The sequence below is a fragment of the Oncorhynchus mykiss genome, chromosome 20 (assembly GCF_013265735.2).
Source record: "Oncorhynchus mykiss isolate Arlee chromosome 20, USDA_OmykA_1.1, whole genome shotgun sequence".
Lineage (NCBI taxonomy): Eukaryota > Metazoa > Chordata > Actinopteri > Salmoniformes > Salmonidae > Oncorhynchus > Oncorhynchus mykiss.
Genome location: NC_048584.1, coordinates 33114800 through 33137611, shown reverse-complemented (window position 1 = coordinate 33137611; position 22812 = coordinate 33114800). Strand labels below are relative to the sequence as shown.

Sequence of the window (22812 nt, the reverse complement as noted above, 5' to 3'; positions counted from 1 at the left end):
GGAGGGCGAATTAGTTAGGATGAGATCTATGAGGGTCCCCGTGTTTACTGATTTGGGGTTGTACCTGGTATGTTCATTGATCATTTGTGTGAGATTGAGGGCATCAAGCTTAGTTTGTAGGATGGCCGGGGTGTTAAGCATGTCCCAGTTTAGGTCACCTAGTAGCACAAAAACAGAAGATAGATGGGGGCCAATCAGTTCACATATGATATCGAGGGCACAGCTGGGGGCAGAGGGAGGTCTATAGCAAGCGGCAACAGTGAGAGACTTTTTAGAAGTAGAAGCTCAAATTGTTTGGGTACAGACTTAGATAGTAATACAGAACTCTCTCTCTCTCAGTGAAAAACAGTAGCGAGGCTATATACAGTAGCGAGGCTATAAAAGTAGCAAGGCTACATACAGACATCGGTTAGTCAGGCTGATGAGGTAGTATGTACATGTAGATATGGTTAAAGTGATTATGCATATATGATGAACAGAGAGTAGCAGTAGCAATGCAAATAATCCGGGTAGCCATTTGATTAGATGTTCAGGAGTCTTATGGCTTAGGGGTAAAAACTGTTGAGAAGCCTTTTCTGTCCTAGACTTGGGCACTCCGGTACCGCTTGCCATGCAGTAGTAGGGAGCACAGTCTATGACACATTTTTAGGGCCTTCCTCTGACACCGCCTGGTGTAGAGGTCCTGGATGGCAAGCAGCTTTGCCACAGTGATGTACTACCCTCTGTAGTGCCTTGTGTTCGGAGGCCGAGCAATTGCTGTACCAGGCAGTGATGCAACCAGTGCTCTCAATGTTGCAGCTGTGGAACCTTTTGAGGATCTCAGGACACATGCCACATCTGAATGAATTGAATCTGAATTTCCTGAATGAGGTTCACAATTCTGTGCATGCCGCAGTTCAGTGATCAGGTTCATGACTCTTGAAAGACTGCCAACACATATCTTAAAATGTTCAATGAAAAATGACAGTACTATCACATGAATGCCACATGCTGTTGTACTTAAACCCAACTCTGACAATCTTGACTTGGTGGAAATCCAGTCACCTAGAAGAAAATATATACATTATTTTCACAGCAGCGTAAACTCTCAACATTACTGTGTCTGGTTTATGGTCCACTGCTAGCCCACCACAGCCCATACTAACTTTCTCGTCTCCTGTCCTCCTCTATTCTCCTCCTCCCCCCCTCACAGCCAAATAGTACAACTGATTGCATTAATAAAGGGCTTGGTAATTAGTTGAGTGGTTGTATCAGGTGTGCTGGTACAAGACTGGAACAAAAAACGTGCAAGGACCAAAGTAGCGAAACACTAACCTAACCTGGTTCTGAAGCATTGGGGACTGACCCAGCCTGGCAGGACCGAGCCTAGCCTGGCCGAGCCTGGCCGAGCCTGGCAGGGCCGAGCCTAGCATGGCAAATGTTTCCCATCAACCACTCGCTCTCCACCTCTCTCTGACAGGACAGAGCAAGGCAGGGCCCTCCTTCCCCACAACAAAGCCCGATTCCAGCTGCCTTTACATCTGCTGGAGGCTGTGTGTGTGTGTGTGTGTGTGTGTGTGTGTGTGTGTGTGTGTGTGTGTGTGTGTGTGTGTGTGTGTGTGTGTGTGTGTGTGTGTGTTTGTTTGTAAGTGTGTGCATTTGTGTGTGTGTCTGTGTCTGTGTGTGACCCCTGGCTCTCTTCGTGAGCTCTCTCTTTGTGTGTGTGTGTGTGTCAGTGCATTCTGATTGCTTCCTACTGTCACTGTGAGTACTCTCTCTGCTTTAATTCTAACTCGTATAGATCCTTTCATCCTCTCTCTTTTGCCTCACCAACATGTGGTCCTGTGTGCTCCTTTTTCCTCTCCTCTCCTCTTCTCCTCCCTTCTCTCCACAATCATTTACACTACGTCTCCTTGCTGAGATCACGGAATATTTATTTATTCTATGGCATTTTATTTATTTATTCAGTAGTACTACACAATCTGCTTTCACATAGTTTAAGCCATACAGTAGCAGTATGTGAGACAAGTACAGTTGTGTGCCAATACAATTCGTGTTAATGTCCCGATTCAATCAGATCAGCTTTAGCTGACATCCGCATAGCTGATAATGTGATGGTGTCGGAGGTGGAAGTGTGTTAGGGTTGTCAAATCCACAAGCACCTAAATCGGACATCACCATTGGCTGCCCTGAGTCGTATTAAGAGAAATCCCATGCAGCCTTGCAAGTTGGAACACTGGAACGTGAGATTTGATCTACACCTCCATTAGGCTGATAGATGTCATCTACACCTCCATTTGGCTGATAGATGTAATCTACACCTCCATTAGGCTGATAGATGTCATCTACACCTCCATTAGGCTGATAGATGTCATCTACACCTCCATTAGGCTGATAGATGTAATCTACACCTCCATTAGGCTGATAGATGTCATCTACACCTCCATTAGGCTGATAGATGTCATCTACACCTCCATTAGGCTGATAGATGTAATCCACACCTCCATTAGGCTGATAGATGTGATCTATACCTCCATTAGGCTGATAGATGTCATCTACACCTCCATTAGGCTGATAGATGTCATCTACACCTCCATTAGGCTGATAGATGTAATCTACACCTCCATTAGGCTGATAGATGTGATCTACACCTCCATTAGGATGATAGATGTCATCTACACCTCCATTACGCTGATATATGTCATCTACACCTCCATTAGGCTGATAGATGTCATCTACACCTCCATTAGGCTGATAGATGTAATCTACACCTCCATTAGGCTGATAGATGTCATCTACACCTCCATTAGGCTGATAGATGTAATCTACACCTCCATTAGGCTGATAGATGTCATCTACACCTCCATTAGGGTGATATAAATCCTTATTATTTTGTTTAATAATTTTCAATTTCAGCGCCATCATTTCTATATAGCCTAAACTCACTCACTCTGTTCTTCTAACGCGAGTGGGACGGGTGTGGCTTTGTGACAACGATCACAAGAGCAGCTGCTCACCGATTTGACAGCTCCAACTCTGTTACACCTCCAACACCGGCAAAACACCAGCTTTGCAGCTGTTGGCTATCGCCGGTTAATGCTAGATCTAATTGAATCTAGGACAAAGTAGGTTTACTTAGCCTATACCTGCGGTAGGATTTAACCAATAGGATTTTGCAAATCTTCTACTGTGCACAGTATGTGCTTTGTTATAGCAACAAAACCTCCCAACAAAAGTAAAGCAGTATCACAATAGAAACACCTATTACAATCAACGTTATTGTGATCATTTTATTATCGCTGTATATATTTTCCTTACCAAAACATAATGCTCAACCGCACACTTTACACAATAAAATAATGCTATTTAAAAAAAGGAAATATGAACAACTCCACACGAGGAAATAATATACGTATTATTATTTAACACATTCAGTCGAAATGTTGTGAAAAACAAAATGTTCTCTGTCTCCCAACTCCGTACGTACACGGTGCAGTATCTCTTGTCAGATGATAACCATCAGGTTCCACTGAAGAATAGCTACAGCACACAATGCCATGCATTGTACTGACATTTTCCATTGACTTAGGGTTCTGTTTCAGTCTCACCCAAAAAGGTACCAGTTCAATTTTGCTTCCCTCAATATAAAAAAAAAAATGACATACAAATATACATTTTTTAACATTTAAAATACAATTATATGTAAATAAACACTTAAAACATGCATCTCCTGTAATTAACACACTTTTATGTACATTAACATGTTGAAATAGAATGATGATACACCGACTAATGGAATAAAACAATCCAAACTTAATAAGTCATATTTAATATTATTAATAGTAATACTTCATATTTATCATAAAGGCTAGCAGCATAATATACCTGTACATGGGACTGGATATGCAGTGATGAATCTGAATGAGAGGTTGATTGACTAGAATAGTGTTTTAGTAACATGTGTTCATAGCGACCCAGCTCTGTGCACCTAGAGCAAAATACTGTAAATGCAATATTTGTTGTTTTCCTGTTACAGAAAAACATTGAACCAGTAACCGACTCTCCCTTTCATTTCTGTCTGAAGCTGAACACTCTGCTGTGCATCTCTGCCTTCAACTGTCCTTCAGACAACAAACCCACCACAATACCACAAAGCGATTCCCAATGAACAGTTTATGTATAGCTGTAAGCCAAGCTGATTTAAAAAACAAATCTCAGAGGGACATGGTACACAAGGACAGGCTCATCAGCAGGGGTATTCACACACACACACACACACACACACACACACACACACACACACACACACACACACACACACACACACACACACACACACACACACACACACACCATACCATACCATACCCCACCATAACTCACCCTACCACACCACACCTCACCATACCACAGCACAGCACACATCACACCACACCATACCTCACCCTACCACACCCTACCATATCACACCATACCATACCATACCACACCACACCACACCATACCTCACCCTACCACACCATACCATATCACACCACACCATACCATACCACACCACACCATACCATACCTCACCATACCACACCATACCATACCCCACATACCTCACCATACCATACCACACCATACCAGACCATATCACACCATACCATACCACACCACACCATACCTCACCCTACCACACCATACCTCACCATACAACACCATACCACACCACACCATACCACACCAAACCACACCATACCACACCATACCTCACCATACCACACCATACCACACCACACCATACTATACCACTCCACACCATACCACACCACACCATACCACACCATACCTCACCCTACCACACCATACCACACCATACCTCACCACACCACACCATATCACACCACACCACACCCAGTGATGATTCAGTCAGACAGCAGACATGGCTGCTGGGGCTGACACACGTCCTGGGGTTGACTGGTTTTGTTTTCTTCAGGTTTTCTCTTCTTTCTGTCTCTCCGTCTGCCAGGAGCTTCAGAGTATCAACAACAAAGAGTTGAGAGGAGTTTGCAGGGGAAACAATAAGAGTTGTTGGCAGATAGAAATCGGAGTGTCTGTTAGTGGATCTGATGATCAAAGACATGGAAAACAATTCTAGTTGGAAATGGAGGATGATACAACCTTCTGAAATAGCAGTTCTGTCATAACAAAACTCAATAACCTTTTTACAAAACGATACAAAATCCCAATAGTAGAATCATCCCTGTCCGTCTTGTAGCACATGGGGAGACGGTGTAAAGAGCTATTGAAAGGTATTCAGTGCAACCCTTGTCTGGGACAAAGGGCAAGCCTTTCTGAGTCAGACCAGGGACTAGGGACTAGTGATAAAGAACCAAAAGAATGAGGGGTGAGAAGGAGGGGGTAAGGGGTGATGGCTAGGGTGTGAGGTGAGGAGTGTAGGGGGGAAAAGGTGAGGAGTGTGGAGGTAAATGGTGAAGGGTGAGGGTAAGGAGTGTGGGGGTGAGGGGTGAGTGGTAAGGAGTTGGGGGTGAAGGGTGAGGGGTGATTGGTAAGGAGTTGGAGTGAGGGCTGAAGGGTGAGGGGTGAGTGGTAAGGAGTGTGGGGGTGAGGGGTGAGTGGTGAGTGGTAAGGAGTGTGGGGATGAGGGATGAGTGGTAAGGAGTTGGGGTGAGGGCTGAAGGGTGAGTGGTGAGGAGTATGAGGGTGAAGGGTGAGGGTGAGGGGTAAGGAGTGTGGGGGTGAGGGGTGAGTGGTAAGGAGTTGGGGTGAAGGCTGAAGGGTGAGTGGTGAGGAGTATGGGGGTGAAGGGTGAGGGTGAGGGGTAAGGAGTGTGTGGGTGAGGGGTGAGTGGTGAGTGGTAAGGAGTGTGGGGGTGAAGGGTGAGGGTGAGGGGTAAGGAGTGTGGAGGTGAAGGGTAAGGGGTAAAGGGTGAGGAGGAGTATGCTGAGGATTATCTGCGGCAGGCATAAGCGTTGATGTTCTTGATGACATAGAAGCCGATGGTCATAGGGGGCATGGCTATCGTCCTCCCTGCCCGCAGCGTCTGAGGCTTCAATTCCGGGAACGTCTCGTTGTCCACCATCAACAACCTTTCTCCGTTCAACTGGACTGACCTGGGGGAGACAGGAGAGAGTGGAGTTGGAGAGATGAAGAGAGTGGAATGAAAGATAGAAGAGAGGAGAAGGATAGTTGAGAGAGGGCGAGAGAGGGAAGTGTGGGAGAAAAGCTGGAGTGGTGGAGCAGCAGTCCTTCTGAGGCTACATGTACAGTCATCTGAACACTAGGGGGAGGTAAAGTTACATAATGGCACCGTCCTGACAGGTGGTTTTGTGACAGATGTGATCCCTCTTAACTAGATGGAAGAGTGGCTAGGTTGTGGTTTATTTTCTCTCAATTCCAGGCAAATCATGAATTGATCTGCACTATCATGGGTGGATTCCTAGTCTAATACAACTAACTGACAAGGAACTGATCACAAACTCATTAAAGTCTGCCTCAGAGTGCACTGAGTAGTTTCAACCCTTTGGAAGTGGGGATTACACTGGATAAAATAAATAGCCCTACGAAATAACACAAATGTTTAACACGGTTATAAAGATTAAAGGGCAATTTTGTAACAATTTCTCAGGGGAAAAAAGCAAGACTCAGAGACGTATATACAGGACCAGTCAAATACTTGGACACACCTATTCGTTCAAGGGTGTCACGACTTCCGCCGAAGTCGGCCCCTCTCCTTGTTCTGACGTCACCGGCTTTCTAGCCATCGCCGCTCCATTCTTCGATTATCCATTTGTTTTGTCTTGTTCCATTCACACCTGGTTTACATTCCCCAATCACACTACATGTATTTATTCCTCTGTTCCCCCTCATGTCTTTGTGTGAAATTGTTTGTGTGTTACGTGTTGTACGCACTAGGCTATGTGTTTGTTATTTGTATTGCTATACATTTATGTTGTGTGACATTTGTGCCCGCTATACATGTTGCCTTGTTGGCTGGAGGTTTTTGACACGTTCGTCTGTAATCTTTCTCCTGTCGTAATAAAGTGTGCTCCTGTTCACAATTCTCTGCTCTCCTGCACCTGACTTCACCATGAGTACGCACAGGCCTGACAAAGGGTTTTTCTTTATTTGTACTATTTTCAACATAGTAGAATAGTAGTGAAAACATCAAAACTATGATATAATTATAGAATCATGTTGTAGCCAAAAAACTATGAGATACACATATGGAATCAAATTATTTCTTCAAAGTAGCCACCCTTTGACTTGATGACAGCTTTGCACACTCTTGACATTCTCTCAACCAGCTTCATGAGGTAGTAGTCGCCTGGAATGCATGTCAATTAACAGGTGTGCCGGAGAAGAAGGCTGATGTTTTACGTGTCTCCAACCGATTCTGTTTGTTTGTTTGTTTACTTGCGTTGTTTGTAACTTGTTTTTTAACTTATTTTGTACATAATGTTGACGTCTCTTATGACCGAAAATAACTTCTGGTCATCAGGACTGCGATTACTCACCACGGACTGCCAGAATCCTTGTTTTCCTTTAACGAGTCTGACGAGCCCGACGCGAATGATATACTACTATCTCGGGAACAGGCCAAGATCCCCATGATTGGTGTGAAGAGGAGGCGGAGAAAAAGGGGCCAAAGGGTGGGCTGCCTTCTGAGAATTTGTAGGCCATTGAATAAACCCCCACTTCACTCCAGCAAACGTGCAATCTTTGGAGAATAAAATCGATGACCTACGCAGAAAATTACATTATAAACTGTAATATCTTATGCTCCACGGAGTCGTGGCTGAACGAAGACACTATCAACATACAGCTGGCCGGTTATACGATGTACTGGCGGGATAGAACATCGGCGTCTGGTCATTAAAAAAATATATATATATTTCACCTTTATTTAACCAGGTAGGCAAGTTAAGAACAAGTTCTCATTTACAATTGCGACCTGGCCAAGATAAAGCAAAGCAGTTCAACACATACAACAACACAGAGTTACACATGGAGTAAAACTAACATACAGTCAATAATACAGTAGAAAAAAGTCTATATACAATATGCGCAAGTGAGGTGAGATAAGGGAGGTAAAGGCAAAAAAAGGCCATGGTGGCGAAGTAAATACAATATAGCAAGTAAAACACTGGAATGGTTGATTTGCAGTGGAAGAATGTGCAAAGTAGAGATATAAATAATGGGGTGCAAATGAGCAAAATAAATAAATACAGTAGGGAAAGAGGTAGTTGTTTGGGCTAAATTATAGATGGGCTATGTACAGGTGCAGTAATCTGTGAGCTGTTCTGACAGCTGGTGCTTAAAGCTAGTGAGGGAGATAAGTGTTTCCAGTTTCAGAGATTTTTGTAGTTCGTTACAGTCATTGGCAGCAGAGAACTTGAAGGAGAGGTGGCAAAAGGAAGAATTGGTTTTGGGGGTGACCAGAGAGATACACCTGCTGGAGCGCTTGCTACAGGCATGTGCTGCTATGGTGACCAGCGAGCTGAGATAAGGGGGGACTTTACCTAGCAGGGTCTTGTAGATGACCTGGAGCCAGTGGGTTTGGCGATGAGTATGAAGCGAGGGCCAGCCAACAAAAGCGTACAGGTCGCAGTGGTGGGTAGTATATGAGGCTTTGGTGACAAAAAGGATGGCACTGTGATAGACTGCATCCAATTTATTGAGTAGGGTATTGGAGGCTATTTTGTAAATCGCCGAAGTCGAGGATCGGTAGGATGGTCAGTTTTACAAGGGTATGTTTGGCAGCATGAGTGAAGGATGCTTTGTTGCGAAATAGGAAGCCAATTCTAGATTTAACTTTGGATTGGAGATGTTTGATTTGAGTCTGGAAGGAGAGTTTACAGTCTAACCAGACATCTAGGTATTTGTAGTTGTCCACATATTCTAAGTCAGAACCGTGATGCTGGACGGGCGGGCAGGTGCAGGCAGCGATCGGTTGAAAAGCATGCATTTAGTTTTACTTGTATTCAAGAGCAATTGGAGGCCACGGAAGGAGAGTTGTATGGCATTGAACCTCGCCTGGAGGGTTGTTAACACAGTGTCCAAAGACGGGCCAGAAATATACAGAATGGTGTCGTCTGCGTAGAGGTGGATCAGAGACTCACCAGCAGCAAGAGCGACATCATTGATGTATACAGAGAAGAGAGTCGGTCCAAGAATTGAACCCTGTGGCACCCCCATAGAGACTGCCAGAGGCCCGGACAACAGGCCCTCCGATTTGACACACACAGTAGTTGGTGAACCAGGCGAGGCAATCATTTGAGAAACCAAGGATATCAAGTCTGCCGATGAGGATGTGGTGATTGACAAAGTCGAAAGCCTTGGCCAGGTCAATGAATACGGCTGCACAGTATTGTTTCTTATCGATGGCGGTTAAGATATCGTTTAGGACGTTGAGCGTGGCTGAGGTGCATCCATGACCAGCTCTGAAACCAGATTGCATAGCGGAGAAGGTATGGTGGGATTCGAAATGGTCAGTAATCTGTTTGTTGACTTGGCTTTCGAAGACCTTAGAAAGGCAGGGTAGGATAGATATAGGTCTGTAGCAGTTTCGGTGAAGAGTGTCTCCCCCTATGAAGAGTGGGGTGACCGCAGCTGATCTCCAATCTTTGGGAATCTCAGACAACACAAAAGAGAGGTTGAACAGGCTAGTAATATGGGTGGCAACAATTTCAGCAGATAATTTTAGAAAGAAAGGTTCCAGATTGTGTAGCCCGGCTGATTTGTAGGGGTCCAGATTTTGCAGCTCTTTCAGAACATCAGCTGACTGGATTTGGGAGAAGGAGGAATGGGGAAGGCTTGGGCGAGTTGCTGTGGGGGGTGCAGTGCTGTTGACAGGGGTAGGGGTAGGCAGGTGGAAAGCATGGCCATTCGTAGAAAAATGCTTATTGAAATTCGCAATTATAGTGGATTTATCGGTGGTGACAGTTTTTCCTATCTTCAGTGCAGTGGGCAGCTGGGAGGAGGTGTTCTTATTCTCCATGGTAAGACAAGGGGCTAAGATGCTAAGCTCCAGGACTGTTTTGCTAGCACAGACGGGAATATGTTACGGATTTCTCTGATGGCATTGAGGAGTACACCACATCAGTCATTGGCTTCATCAATACAGTGTAAGTGCATTGATGACGTCATCCCCACAGTGACCATATATACATACCCCATCAAGAAGCAATGGATTTTATCCAACATCCGCACTGAGCTAAAGTCTAAAGCTTCCACTTTCAAGGAGCGGGACTCTAACCCGGAAGCTTAGAAGAAATCCCACTATGCCCTCCAAGGGACCATCAAACAGGCAAAGCATCAATACAGGACTAAGATCAAATCGCACTACACCGGCTCTGACGTCGTCAGATGTGGCAAGGCTTGCAAACCATTACAGACTACAAAGGGAAGTGCAGCCAAGAGCTGCCGAGTGACACTAGCCTCCAGACGAGCTAAATGACTTATGTGCTCGCTTCGAGGCAAATAACACTGAAACATGCAAGAGAGCACCAGCTATTCTGGACGACAGTGTGATCACGCTCTCCGCAGTCGATGTGAGTAAGAACTTTAAACAGGTTAACATTCACAAGAATGCACGGCCAGACAGATTACCAGGACGTGTACTGCGAGCATGCGCTAACCAACTGGCAAGTGTCTTCACTGACATTTCCATCCTCTCCCTGTCCGCGTCTGTAATAACAACATGTTTTAAGCAGACCACCACAGTGCCTGTGCCCAAAAACACTAAATGACTACCAACTCGAAGCACTCACGTTTGTAGCCATGAAGTGATATGAAAGGCTGGTCATGGCTCACATCAACACCATTTTCCCAGAAGCCCTAGACCCACTCCAAACTGCAACCACCCAACAGATCCACAGATGATGCAATCTCTATTGCACTCCACACTGCCCTTTTCCCAAATGGACAAAAGGAATACCTATGTGAGAATGATATTCATTGACTACAGCTCAGGGTTCAACACCATAGTGCCATCAAAGCTCATCAATAAGCTAAGGACCCTGGGACTAAACTCCTCCCTCTGCAACTGGATCCTGGACTTCCTGACGGGCCGCCCCCAGGTGGTAAGGGTAGATAACAACACATCCGCCACGCTGATCTTCAACACGGGCCCCTCAGGGGAGCGAGGTCAGTCCCCTCCTGTATTCCCTGTTCACTCATGACTGCACGGCCAGGCACGACTCCAAAACCATCATTAAGTTTGCCGATGACACAACAGTGGTAGGCCTGATCACCGACAATGACAAGACAGCCTATAGGGAGGAGGTCAGAGACCTGGCAGTGTGATGCCAGGATAACAACCTCTCCCTCAACGTGATCAAGACAAAGGAGATGATTGTGGACTACATGAAAAAGAGGACCGAGCACGCCCCCATTCTCATCGACGGGGCTGCAGTGGAGCAGGTTGAGAGCTTCAAGTTCCTTGGTGTCCACATCACCAAAAAACTAACATGGTTCAAGCACACCAAGACAGTCATGATGAGGGCATAACAAAACCTACTCCCTATCAGGAGACTGAAAAGACTTGGCATGGGTCCTCAGATCCTCAAAAGGTTCTACAGCTGCACCATCGAGAGCATCACTGCCTGGTATGGCAACTGCTCGGCCTCCGACCTCAAGGCAGTACAGAGGGTGGTGCGAACGGCCCAGTACATCACTGGGGCCAAGTTTCCTGCCATTCAGGACCTCTATACCAGGCGGTGGCAGAGGAAGGCCCTAAAAATGGTCAACGACTCCAGCCACCTTAGTCATAGACTGTTCTCTCTGATATCGCACTGCAAGCGGTACCGGAGTCTAGGTCCAAAACGCTTCTAAACAGCTTCTACCCCCAAGCCATAAGACTTCTGAACATCTAACCAAATGGCTACCCAGACTATTTGCATTACCCCCCCCCCCTCTTTTACACCGCTGCTACTCTCTGTTTATCATATATGCATAGTCACTTTAACAACTCTACCTGCATATACGTTTTACCTCAACTAACCGGTGCACAATGACTCTGTAATGGTACCCCTCTGTATATAGTCTCGCTATTGTTATTGTACTGCTGCTCTTTAATTACTTGTTACTTTTATTTCTTATTCTTATCCATATTTTTTTTAAACTGTATTTTTGTTGAGGGGCTTGTAAGTAAGCATTTCACTGTAAGGTCTACACCCTTTGTAATCGGCGTAGGTGACTAATAACATTTTATTTGATTTTAAAAGTTAATTTGTAGAATTTCTTTCCTTCTTAATGCGTTTGAACCAGTCAATTGTGTTGTGACAAGGTAGGGGTGGTATACAGAAGATAGCCCTGTTCAGTAATAGTTTGAGTTCATATTTTGGCAAGAACAGCTCAAATAAGCAAAGAGAAATGACAGTCCATCATTACTTTAAGACACGAAGGTCAGTCAATCCTGAAAATGTCAAGTCCTTTGGAAGTTTCTTCAAGTGCAGTTGTAAAAACTATCAAGCGCTATGATGAAACTGGCTCTCATGAGGAACGCCACAGGAAAGGAAGACCCAGAGTTCCCTTCACAGAGTTCAAGTAACAGACACATCTCAACATCAACTGTTCAGAGGAGACTGTGTGAATCAGTCCTTCATGATCAAATTGCTGCAAAGAAACCACTACTAAAGGACACAAGAGACTTGCTTGGGCCAAGAAATACAAGCAATGGACATTATACCGGTGGAAATCTCTCCTTTAGTCTGAAGAGTACAAATGTGAGATTTTTGGTTCTAACCGCCATGTCTTTGTGAGACGCAGAGCAGGTGAACGGATGATCTCTGTACGTGTGGTTCCCACCATGAAGCATGGAGGAGGAGGTGTGATGGTGTGGAGGTGCTTTGCTGGTGACACTGTCTGTGATTTATTTAGAATTCAAGGCACACTTAACCAGCATGGCTACAACATCATTCTGCAGAGATATGTCATTCCATCTGGTTTGCGCTTAGCGGGACTATCATTTGTCTTTCAACAAGGACAATGACCCAAAACACACCTCCAGGCTGTGTAAGGGTTATTTGACCCAGAAGGAGAGTGATGGAGTGCTGCATCAGATGACCTGGCCTCCCCAATCCCCTAAACCTCAACCTAATTGAGATGGTTTGGGATGAGTAGGGCCGCAGAGTGAAGAAAAAGCAGCAAACAAGTGCTCAGCATACAGTTGAATTCGGAAGTTTACATACACTTAGGTTGGAGTCAGTATAACTCGTTTTTCAACCACTTACAATTTTCTTGTTAACAAACTATAGTTTTGGCAAGTCGGTTAGGACATCTACTTTGTGCATGGCAGAAGTACTTTTCCAACAATATTATTATTTCACTTATAATTCACTGTATCACAATTCCAGTAGGTCAGAAGTTTACATACAAATCAATCACAGAACAACAGCAATGGAAATTGTGAAGATGCTGGAGGAAACAGGTTCAAAAGTATCTATGTATATCCACAGTAAAACGAGTCCGATATCGACATAACCTGAAAGGCCGCTCAGCAAGGAAGAAGCCACTGCTCCAAAACCTCCATAAAAAAGCTAGACTATGGTTTGCAACTGCACATGGGGACAAAGATCATACTTTTTGGGGAAATGTCCTCTGGTCTGATGAAACAATAATATAACTGTTTGGCCATAATGACCATCGTTGTGCTTGGAGGAAAAAGGAGGAGGCTTGCAAGCCGAAGAGCACCTTCCCAACCGTGAAGCACGGCGGTGGCAGCATCATGTTGTGGGGGTGCTTTGCGGCAGGAGGGACTGTTGTACTTCTCAAAATAGATGGCATCATGAAGACAGAAAAGTATGTGGAAATATTGAAGCAACATCTCCAGACATCAGTCAGGAAGTTAAAGCTTGGTTGCAAATGTGTCTTCCAAATGGACAATGACTCCAAGCATACTTCCAAAGTTGTGGCACAATGGCATATAGGCAACAAAGTCAAGGTATTGGAGTGGCCATCACAAAGCCTTGACCTGAATCCCATAGACAATTTGTTGGCAGAACTGAAAAAGCGTGTGCGAGCACGGAGGCCTACAAACCTGACTCAGTTACACCAGCTCTCAGGAGGAACGGGCCAAAATTCACCCAACTTATTGTGGGAAGCTTGTGGAAGGCTACGCGAAGCGCTCTTGCTGTCTCTGCCTGGCCGGTTCCCCTCTTTCCACTGGGATTCTCTGCCTCTAACCCTACTACAGGGGCCGAGTCACTGGCTTACTGGTGCTCTTTCATGCTGTCCCTAGGAGGGGTGCGTCACTTGAGTGGGTTGAGTCACTGATGTGATCTTCCTGTCTGGGTTGGCGCCCCCCCTTGGGTTGTGCCGTGGCAGAGATCTTTGTGGGCTATACTCTGTCTTGTCTCAGAATGGTAAGTTGGCGGTTGAAGATATCCCTCTAGTGGTGTGGGGGCTGTGCTTTGGCAAAGTGGGTGGGGTTATATCCTTCCTGTTTGGCCCTGTGTATCATCGGATGGGGTCACAGTGTCTCCTGACCCCTCCTGTCTCAGCCTCCAGTATTTATGCTGCAGTAGTTTATGTGTCGGGGGGCTAGGGTCAGTTTGTTATATCTGGAGTACTTCTCCTGTCTTATCCGGTGTCCTGTGTGAATTTAAGTATGCTCTCTCTAATTCTCTCTTTCTCTCTTTCTTTCTCTCTCTCGGAGGACCTGAGCCCTAGGACCATGCCTCAGGACTACCTGGCATGATGACTCCTTGCTGTCCCCAGTACACATGGCCGTGCTACTGCTCCAGTTTCAACTGTTCTGCCTGTGATTATTATTATTTGACCATGCTGGTCATTTATGAACATTTGAACATCTTGGCCATGTTCTGTTATAATGCCAGCAGCATACCACCCTGCATACCACTGCTGGCTTGCTGGCTTTCTGGTCAGTTCCTGGATGGGTCCTGGTCAGTTCCTGGATGGGAGACCAGATGCTGCTGGAAGTGGTGTTGGAGGGCCAGTAGGAGGCACTCTTTCCTCTTTGCCGTCTTTCGGATGGGACGTTAAACGGGTGTCCTGACTCTCTGAGGTCATTAAAGATCCCATGGCACTTATTGTAAGAGTAGGGGTGTTAACCCCGGTGTCCTGGCTAAATTCACAATCTGGCCCTCAAACCATCACGGTCACCTAATAATCCCCAGTTTACAATTGGCTCATTCATCCCCCTCCTCTCCCCTGTAACTATTCCCCAGGTAGTTGCTGCAAATGAGAACTTGTTCTCAGTCAACTTACCTGGTAAAATAATGGAAAAATAAATAAATAATCTCCACCCGGCACAGCCAGAAGAGGACTGGCCACCCCTCATAGCCTGGTTCCTCTCTAGGTTTCTTCCTAGGTTTTGGCCTTTCTAGGGAGTTTTTCCTAGCCACAGTGCTTCTACACCTGCATTGCTTGCTGTTTGGGGTTTTAAGGCTGGGTTTCTGTACAGCACTTTGAGATATCAGTTGATGTACGAAGGGCTATATAAATACATTTGATTTGATTTGTTTGACCCAAGTTAAACAATTTAAAGGCAATGCTACCAAATACTAATTGAGTGTATGTAAAACTTCTGACCCACTAGGAATATGGTGAAATAAATAAAAGCTGAAATAAATAATTCTCTCTACTATTATTCTGACATTTCACATTCTTAAAATAAAGTGCTGATCCTAACTAACCTAAGACAGGGAATTTTTACTAGGATTAAATGTCAGGAATTGTGAAATACTGAGTTTAAATGTATTTGGCTAAGGTGTATGTAAACTTCCGACTTCAACTGTATGTGTGAACTCCTTCAAGACTGTGGGAAAATCATTCCTCACGAAGCTGCTTGAATGATTTGTTTAACACTTTTTTGGTTATTACATGTTTCCATACGTGTTATTTCATAGTTTTGATGTCTTCACTATTATTCTACAAAGTAGAATATATTAAACATAAAGAAAAATGATTGAATGTGTAGGTGTGTCCAAACTTTTGACTTGTACTGTATATATGGTTCAGGCAACACCTAACTATCAACCCACACCTCCAACTTGGCTTTCTTTTGAAAATACAAGGAGCTGAAGGGTGAACTCTCTCTCTCTGTCTCGGCTTGGGGTGCTAATGTGTGTAAAACAGCAGGCTTCAGAACCCTAATGTTGAGCTTCACTAACGCCTCTCACAGGATTTATGTTAGCCAGTTCAAAGCACTGGGGAGCAGGGAAGTGGAATGAGAGAGAAACAGAGATGAAGAGAGAAAAACAGAGAGCAAGAGAGAGACAGGAAGGGGGAGTAGAAGGAGACAGGAAGAAAGAAAACAGGGGAAAAGTCTAAATATCCTTTTTATATAATGTCAATTAAATTACACTTCCATCTGCTGTTCCTTCAGCAGCTCCTGGCTACAGATGTATCTCTCTCTCTCTCTCTGTGTGTGTGTGTGTGTGTGTGTGTGTGTGTGTGTGTGTGTGTGTGTGTGTGTGTGTGTGTGTGTGTGTGTGTGTGTGTGTGTGTGTGTGTGTGTGTGTGTGTGTGTGTGTGACCCTTCAAGTCAACAAGTTTCACCTAACTTTCACTCCAACACTGTTAGATTACATCATGGTATTCAACGGTTGCAGAGGGGCCGCAGAAATGTATACGGAATAAAAAATAAGCACAACATGTAAAGTGTTGTTCCCATTTTTAATGAGCTGAAATAAAAGATCCCAGAAATGTTCCATAGCACAAAAAGCTTATTTCTCTCAAATGTCGTGCACAAATTGGTTTACATCCCTGTTAGTGAACACTTATCTTTTGCCAAGATAATCCATACACCTGACAGTTGTGGCATATCAAAAAGGTGATTCAACTGTATGATCATTACACAGGTGCACCTTGTGCTTGGGACAATAAAAGGCCACTCTAAAATGTGCAGTTTTGTCACACAACACAATGCCACAGATGTCTTACGTTTGGAGGGGGCGTGCAACTGGCAACTGACTGCAGGAATGTTCACCAGAGCTGTTGCCAGAGAATTTAATGTTCATTTATCTACCATAAGCCGCCTCCAACTTCATTATAAAGAATTTGTCAGTAAGTCCAACCGGCCTCACAACCGCAGACCAAGTGTAACCACGCCAGAATAATCCTCGAATAGGCTATCAGTGCGGCATGTGCTACAGGCTGCTGGTAAGCTTTCTTGACATGGACATACATTTTTGCATACACATGGTTAACCTTTGTTTAACTGCTCGGTGCTTAGCAAAAATGTGTTTGGAGTTACCTTTTCTAGCTAATAGGCTACATTAGAGTTTACACTTCTTCTTCCAATTATAATGTGGGAAGGACAAAATAATGAAAAACTATCTACCAAATCTATACATTTTAAAATGTTGATTACTTCTCCTTGCCATTACCATTCACATGATAATAAGACATGACTTAACATGAAGGAGGATGGAGGTCGCCGGTTTGCCTGGGAGGGGGTCCCTGGGCAATAAAGGTTGAAGACCCCTGGACTATAGTAACAATCCCAGAGACCCTTATTCAAGTCCAGTTCGGGCTCCCCTGTGAATTCACTGCAATATAACTTGACAACAATTCTTTCATATTCCATACAAAATGTGAGTTGTTTTGCGAAACAGCTATATTTACCAGGATGCATTAAACCCTGTAGATACAGTCCTACCAGGAACAGTATGACATTCCATTACACTTCTCGATTAGCCCCGGGAGTTAGTATAACCTTACCTAACATTTAATTGTTCATGCACATGTATAGTTGAGTGGTATCACTCCTGGCAATGAGCACACACCAGACCCCGATACGTCAGGGTTTTCAACCCTGTGGCCACCTTTCCTGTTTCATACTGTCTAAATAAAGTAATACAAGATAAGAAAGGAGGATGGAATTATACTGTGATAATGACCTGATTGAGACCATAGGCCCCAAAGTGGAAAGAAGAATTAGAGAGCACCTCATTTGCTGATTTCGCAGATTTATTGAGACTGAGAGTGTCTGCTAAATGACCAACATGTTAAATCTATAGAATGCAAAGCCGTTAAACAAACTAAGACCTACATCCATTTCCTGTGGCCAGACCTGTGTATACATGTACAGTGCTGGCTGTTGCATTGTAGTCACATTTATAGACATCTGGAGTTGCTCAAACGATAAAAGTCCCCAGTGCTCTACCTATGCTGAGTGAAAGCAGTAAGACCACCAGTTGGAGTCTAGAACAGAGCCGCCGTTCCCCTACGCTGCTTACAGTTATATTAACAACCACTATAATCCCTTGTAACACCACTAACACATCCTCATCATTAACCTGTTATTACAGCGCACACGGAAACACATGCACACACACAGGTCCGTACACCCATGTGAACGTGCACACACACACACACACTCATTAGGCCGTTATTGCAGGATCAGCCTTGTGTCTGAATAACAGGCTGAGTTTAGGCTGGAGAGGTCAAGAGAGGGATGGATTACTGCCAGACAGACAGACAGAGAGGAGGGGAAGGAGAGAGCAATGTGGGGAAACGATTGCAGCAGAGTTAGTGAAAAGGACTGGGGGTTTTACTGCCTGGAAAACAGGGGGAGACAAGGAGAAGAGAGAAGAAAGGAAGGATGGATGTGTAGAGATGTCAGGAACGGAGAGAGAGAAAGGAGCAAGAGAAAAAGGGGGAAGGCAGCAGGGCTACTGGTATGGAATGTTAACAGTGAGGTAGAAGATAGAGGAACGGGGTGGATGGATTGTAGGGCTGTGCAGGGCTACTGGTATGGAATGGTAACAGTGAGGTAGAAGACAGAGGAACGGGGTGGATGGATTGTAGGGCTGTGCAGGGCTACTGGTATGGAATGGTAACAGTGAGGTAGAAGACAGAGGAACGGGGTGGATGGAGTGTAGGGCTGTGCAGGGCTACTGGTATGGAATGTTAACAGTGAGGTAGAAGATAGAGGAACGGGGTGGATGGATTGTAGGGCTGTGCAGGGCTACTGGTATGGAATGGTAACAGTGAGGTAGAAGACAGAGGAACGGGGTGGATGGAGTGTAGGGCTGTGCAGGGCTACTGGTATGATATTGTAACAGTGAGGTAGAAGACAGAGGAACGGGGTGGATGGAGTGTAGGGCTGTGCTGGGCTACTGGTACTGATAGAACAGCTAATCTTCCCAGAGGGCTCTGGGGGTGCAGACCAGATCAAACCAGAACCAGATCCAGACCAGAACCATCCCCTCTAGGAAGGCCTTTGGTACCAGCATATGTTTCTTATCACGGCCCACACAGTTCACTTTTCAATTTCAATGAACTTATTGTGCTAATCGGATTCTATTGCCAATTCTCAACCATGGAGGTTTGGATGTTTGATGTTTGATATCTCTTTGCTGTGTGTGTGTGTGTGCGTCATGACTGACTGCTTCCCTCTCATGAACATTTTCTCCTACTATAAATACATCCAACGGTAAACATCATATTCCCTCTGTAGAAATACTATAGCCTGTCAAAAATCTCACCATTTGGAGAAAAATTCTACCTTTTGAGACCTTTTAATATTTTTCTTGGAAATAATCAAATATTAATCTTTATAACCTGGCTAAAAAGACCCTCAAGTCTTCTTACCATCCACTATACTGTAGAGCAGGGATCATCAACTAGATTCAGCAGCGGGACGACTTGTTTCTTGAGCAGAGACATAATTACAAATCATTTGTAGACCGCAAATTGACTGCAAGTAACCCAAACAGATATAATATTTGACTAAAACACATTAATTTCAAATCTTGCTTACATTTGTATACAATCTATTATGCGTGGGAATACCTGGGACCAGTTTTCCAAAATGAAAATCCCTTGTAGCTGACTATGTTTTTATAGTCTTTTATGTCCAACAATGACAATTCTAAAATGTTTATAATAATAATTATATGGGCAACTTTGCTGTGTAGTATCTAGACAACTATGGTCCTGGAGGGCTGTAGGGTTATGCAGGTTTTTGCTTCATTCCAGCACTAAGTATCTATAGTATGGAGACCTTATAAAGGGTTTATGAAGGCTTGAGCCTTTAAAGATGTGGTTTATTTACAGTGGAACCAAAAATGCTTCAGTAGAGATGTACGTTTCCCTGACAGAGATCCCCAATCCTATCTTCCAATCTTCCCTATTAAAGGACAACCCCCCCACCCTGTTTCCCACAGAGAGGTTAGCTAGAGGGACAGCTGTGTTATGGTAACCTAGGTCTCTCTGGCTCTCTCCTGTATGTTGGAATTGCCAGGTCAGTGGGTCACGGTGTGTATGCGTGCGTGCATGTGTGTGCAACTACGTATTAAGACGCCGAGGTCTGGACCTCGATAATGTTTTCTAATTTGAAAAAAAAGTTTATAATAAAAATATATACAGTATAGGGCCTATTGTACAAAGAACAATATATACCGTATAGGGCCTATTGTACAAAGAACAATATATACAGTATAGGGCCTATTGTACAAAGAAAAAACTATAAATGACGGGTCAACATCTAAATATTGCTCCCAGCTTTGATCAAAGCTCAGAACCTCTATATTTTTTAAACCAAATAAAATCTAATTGTATTTGTCACAATCAAGTGCAGACCTTACCTTGAAATGCTTACTTACAAGCCCTTAACCAACAATGCAGTTCAAGAAATATAGTTATATTTAATATATAAACGAATGTAAAAAAAAACGCAAAATAAGTAACACAATAAAATAACAATAATGACGCTATATACAGGGGGTTCCGTTACTGAGTCAATGTACAGGGGGACATGTTAGTCAAGGTAATATGTACATGTAGGTAGGTGTAAAGTGACGATGCATAGATAATAAACAGCGAGTAGCAGCAGTATACAAAACCAATGGGGGGGGGGGGGGGGGGGGGGACAATGTAAACAGTCCAGTGGCCATTTGATTAATTGTTCAGCAGTCTTATGACTTGGGGTAGAAGCTGTTAAGGAGCCATTTGGACCTAGACTTCGTGCTCCGATAATGATTGGCGTGCGGTAGCAGAGAGAAGCAGTCTACGACTTGGGTGACTGGAGTCTGACAATTATTTGGGTCTTCCTCTGACACCGCGTAGTATATATATGGTGTTCTTGGGGTTGTACTCATCCTTCTTCTTCCTCCAAACACGGCGAGTGGAGTTTATACCAAAAAGCTCTATTTTTGTCTCATCAGACCACATGACCTTCTCCCATTCCTCCTCTGGATCATCCATATGGTCATTGGCAAACTTCAGACGGGCCTGGACATGCGCTGGCTTGAGCAGGGGGACCTTGCGTGCGCTGCAGGATTTTAATCCATGACGGCGTAGTGAGTTACTAATGGTTTTCTTTGAGACTGTGGTCCCAGCTCTCTTCAGGTCATTGACCAGGTGTAGTTCTGGGCTGATCTCTCACCTTCCTCATGATCATTGATGCCCCACGTGGTGAGATCTTGCATGGAGCCCCAGACCGAGGGTGATTGACCATCATCTTGAACTTCTTCCATTTTCTAATAATTGCGCCAACAGTTGTTGCCTTCTCACCAAGCTGCTTGCCTATTGTCCTGTAGCCCATCCCAGCCTTGTGCAGGTCTACAATTTTACCCCTGATGTCCTTACACAGCTCTTTCGTCTTGGCCATTGTGGAGAGGTTGGAGTCTGTTTGATTGAGTGTGTGGACAGGTGTCTTTTATACAGGTAACAAGTTCAAACAGGTGCAGTTAATACAGGTAATCAGTGGAGAACAGGAGGGCTTCTTAAAGAAAAACTAACAGGTCTGTGAGAGACAGAGTTCGTACTAGTTGGTAGGTGATCAAATGCTTATGTCATGCAATAAAATGCAAATTAATTACTTAAAAATTATACAATGTGATTTTCTGGATTTTTGTTTTAGATTCCATCTCTCACAGTTGAATTGTACCTATGATACAAATTACAGACCTCTACATGCTTTGTAAGTAGGAAAACCTGCCAAATCGGTAGTGTATCAAATACTTGTTCTCCCCACTGTAGGTCCTGGATGGCACGAAGCTTGGCCCCAATGATTTAAATCAAATCAAATCAAATTTTCTTTGTCACATACACATGGTTAGCAGATGTTAATGCGAGTGTAGCGAAATGCTTGTGCTTCTAGTTCCGACAATGCAGTAATAACCAACGAGTAATCTAGCTAACAATTCCAAAACTACTACCTTATACACACAAGTGTAAAGGGATAAAGAATATGTACATAAAGATATATGAATGAGTGATGGTACAGAGCGGCATAGGCAAGATGCATTAGATGATACAGTATATACATATGAGATGAGTATGTAAACAAAGTGGCATAGTTTAAAGTGGCTAGTGATACATGTATTACATAAATACATAAAGATGCAGTATATGATATAGAGTACAGTATATACGTATACATATGAGATAAATAATGTAAACATTATATTAAGTAGCATTGTTTAAAGTGGCTAGTGATATATTTTACATAAATTCCCATCAATTCCCATTATTAAAGTGGCTGGAGTTGAGTCAGTGTGTTGGCAGCAGCCACTCAATGTTAGTGGTGGCTGTGGCTAGGCAGAATACTGCCCCCTTTGGAGGAATTGCGTGCCCATAGTAAACTGAAAACAAATCTGTCAAAAATTATATGCTAATATATGCATATAATAATTATTATTGGATAGAAAACACTCTAAAGCTTCTAAAACCGTTGGAATTATGTCTGTAAGTATAGCAGAACTCACAGGGCAGGCATTCTTCCAAACTAGTTTTGTGGTCATGAAAGTTGGGGCAACTTTGACGTCATCGCCCCCACCCTTCCCAACCAGCTATGGATCTGGGGACACTTTCTATGTCTTCCACTAGATGTCCTCATTCAGTAGAGCGTTT

The 22812-nt window shown here is 44.0% G+C and overlaps 1 protein-coding gene across 1 annotated transcript in view; it reads right to left on the bottom strand.

The window, feature by feature from the left end:
• Nucleotides 1-4786: 4786 nt before the first annotated feature.
• LOC110499532 (heparanase 2) overlaps nt 4787-22812 on the bottom strand; it is a gene marked incomplete at its 5' end in the record, with an annotated part of 69791 nt that continues 51765 nt past the window's right edge. The window contains one exon of the mRNA XM_036956206.1: nt 4787-6098. Within this exon, the coding sequence (XP_036812101.1) occupies nt 5936-6098 (163 nt within the window). The remainder of the gene's footprint in view (nt 6099-22812) is intronic.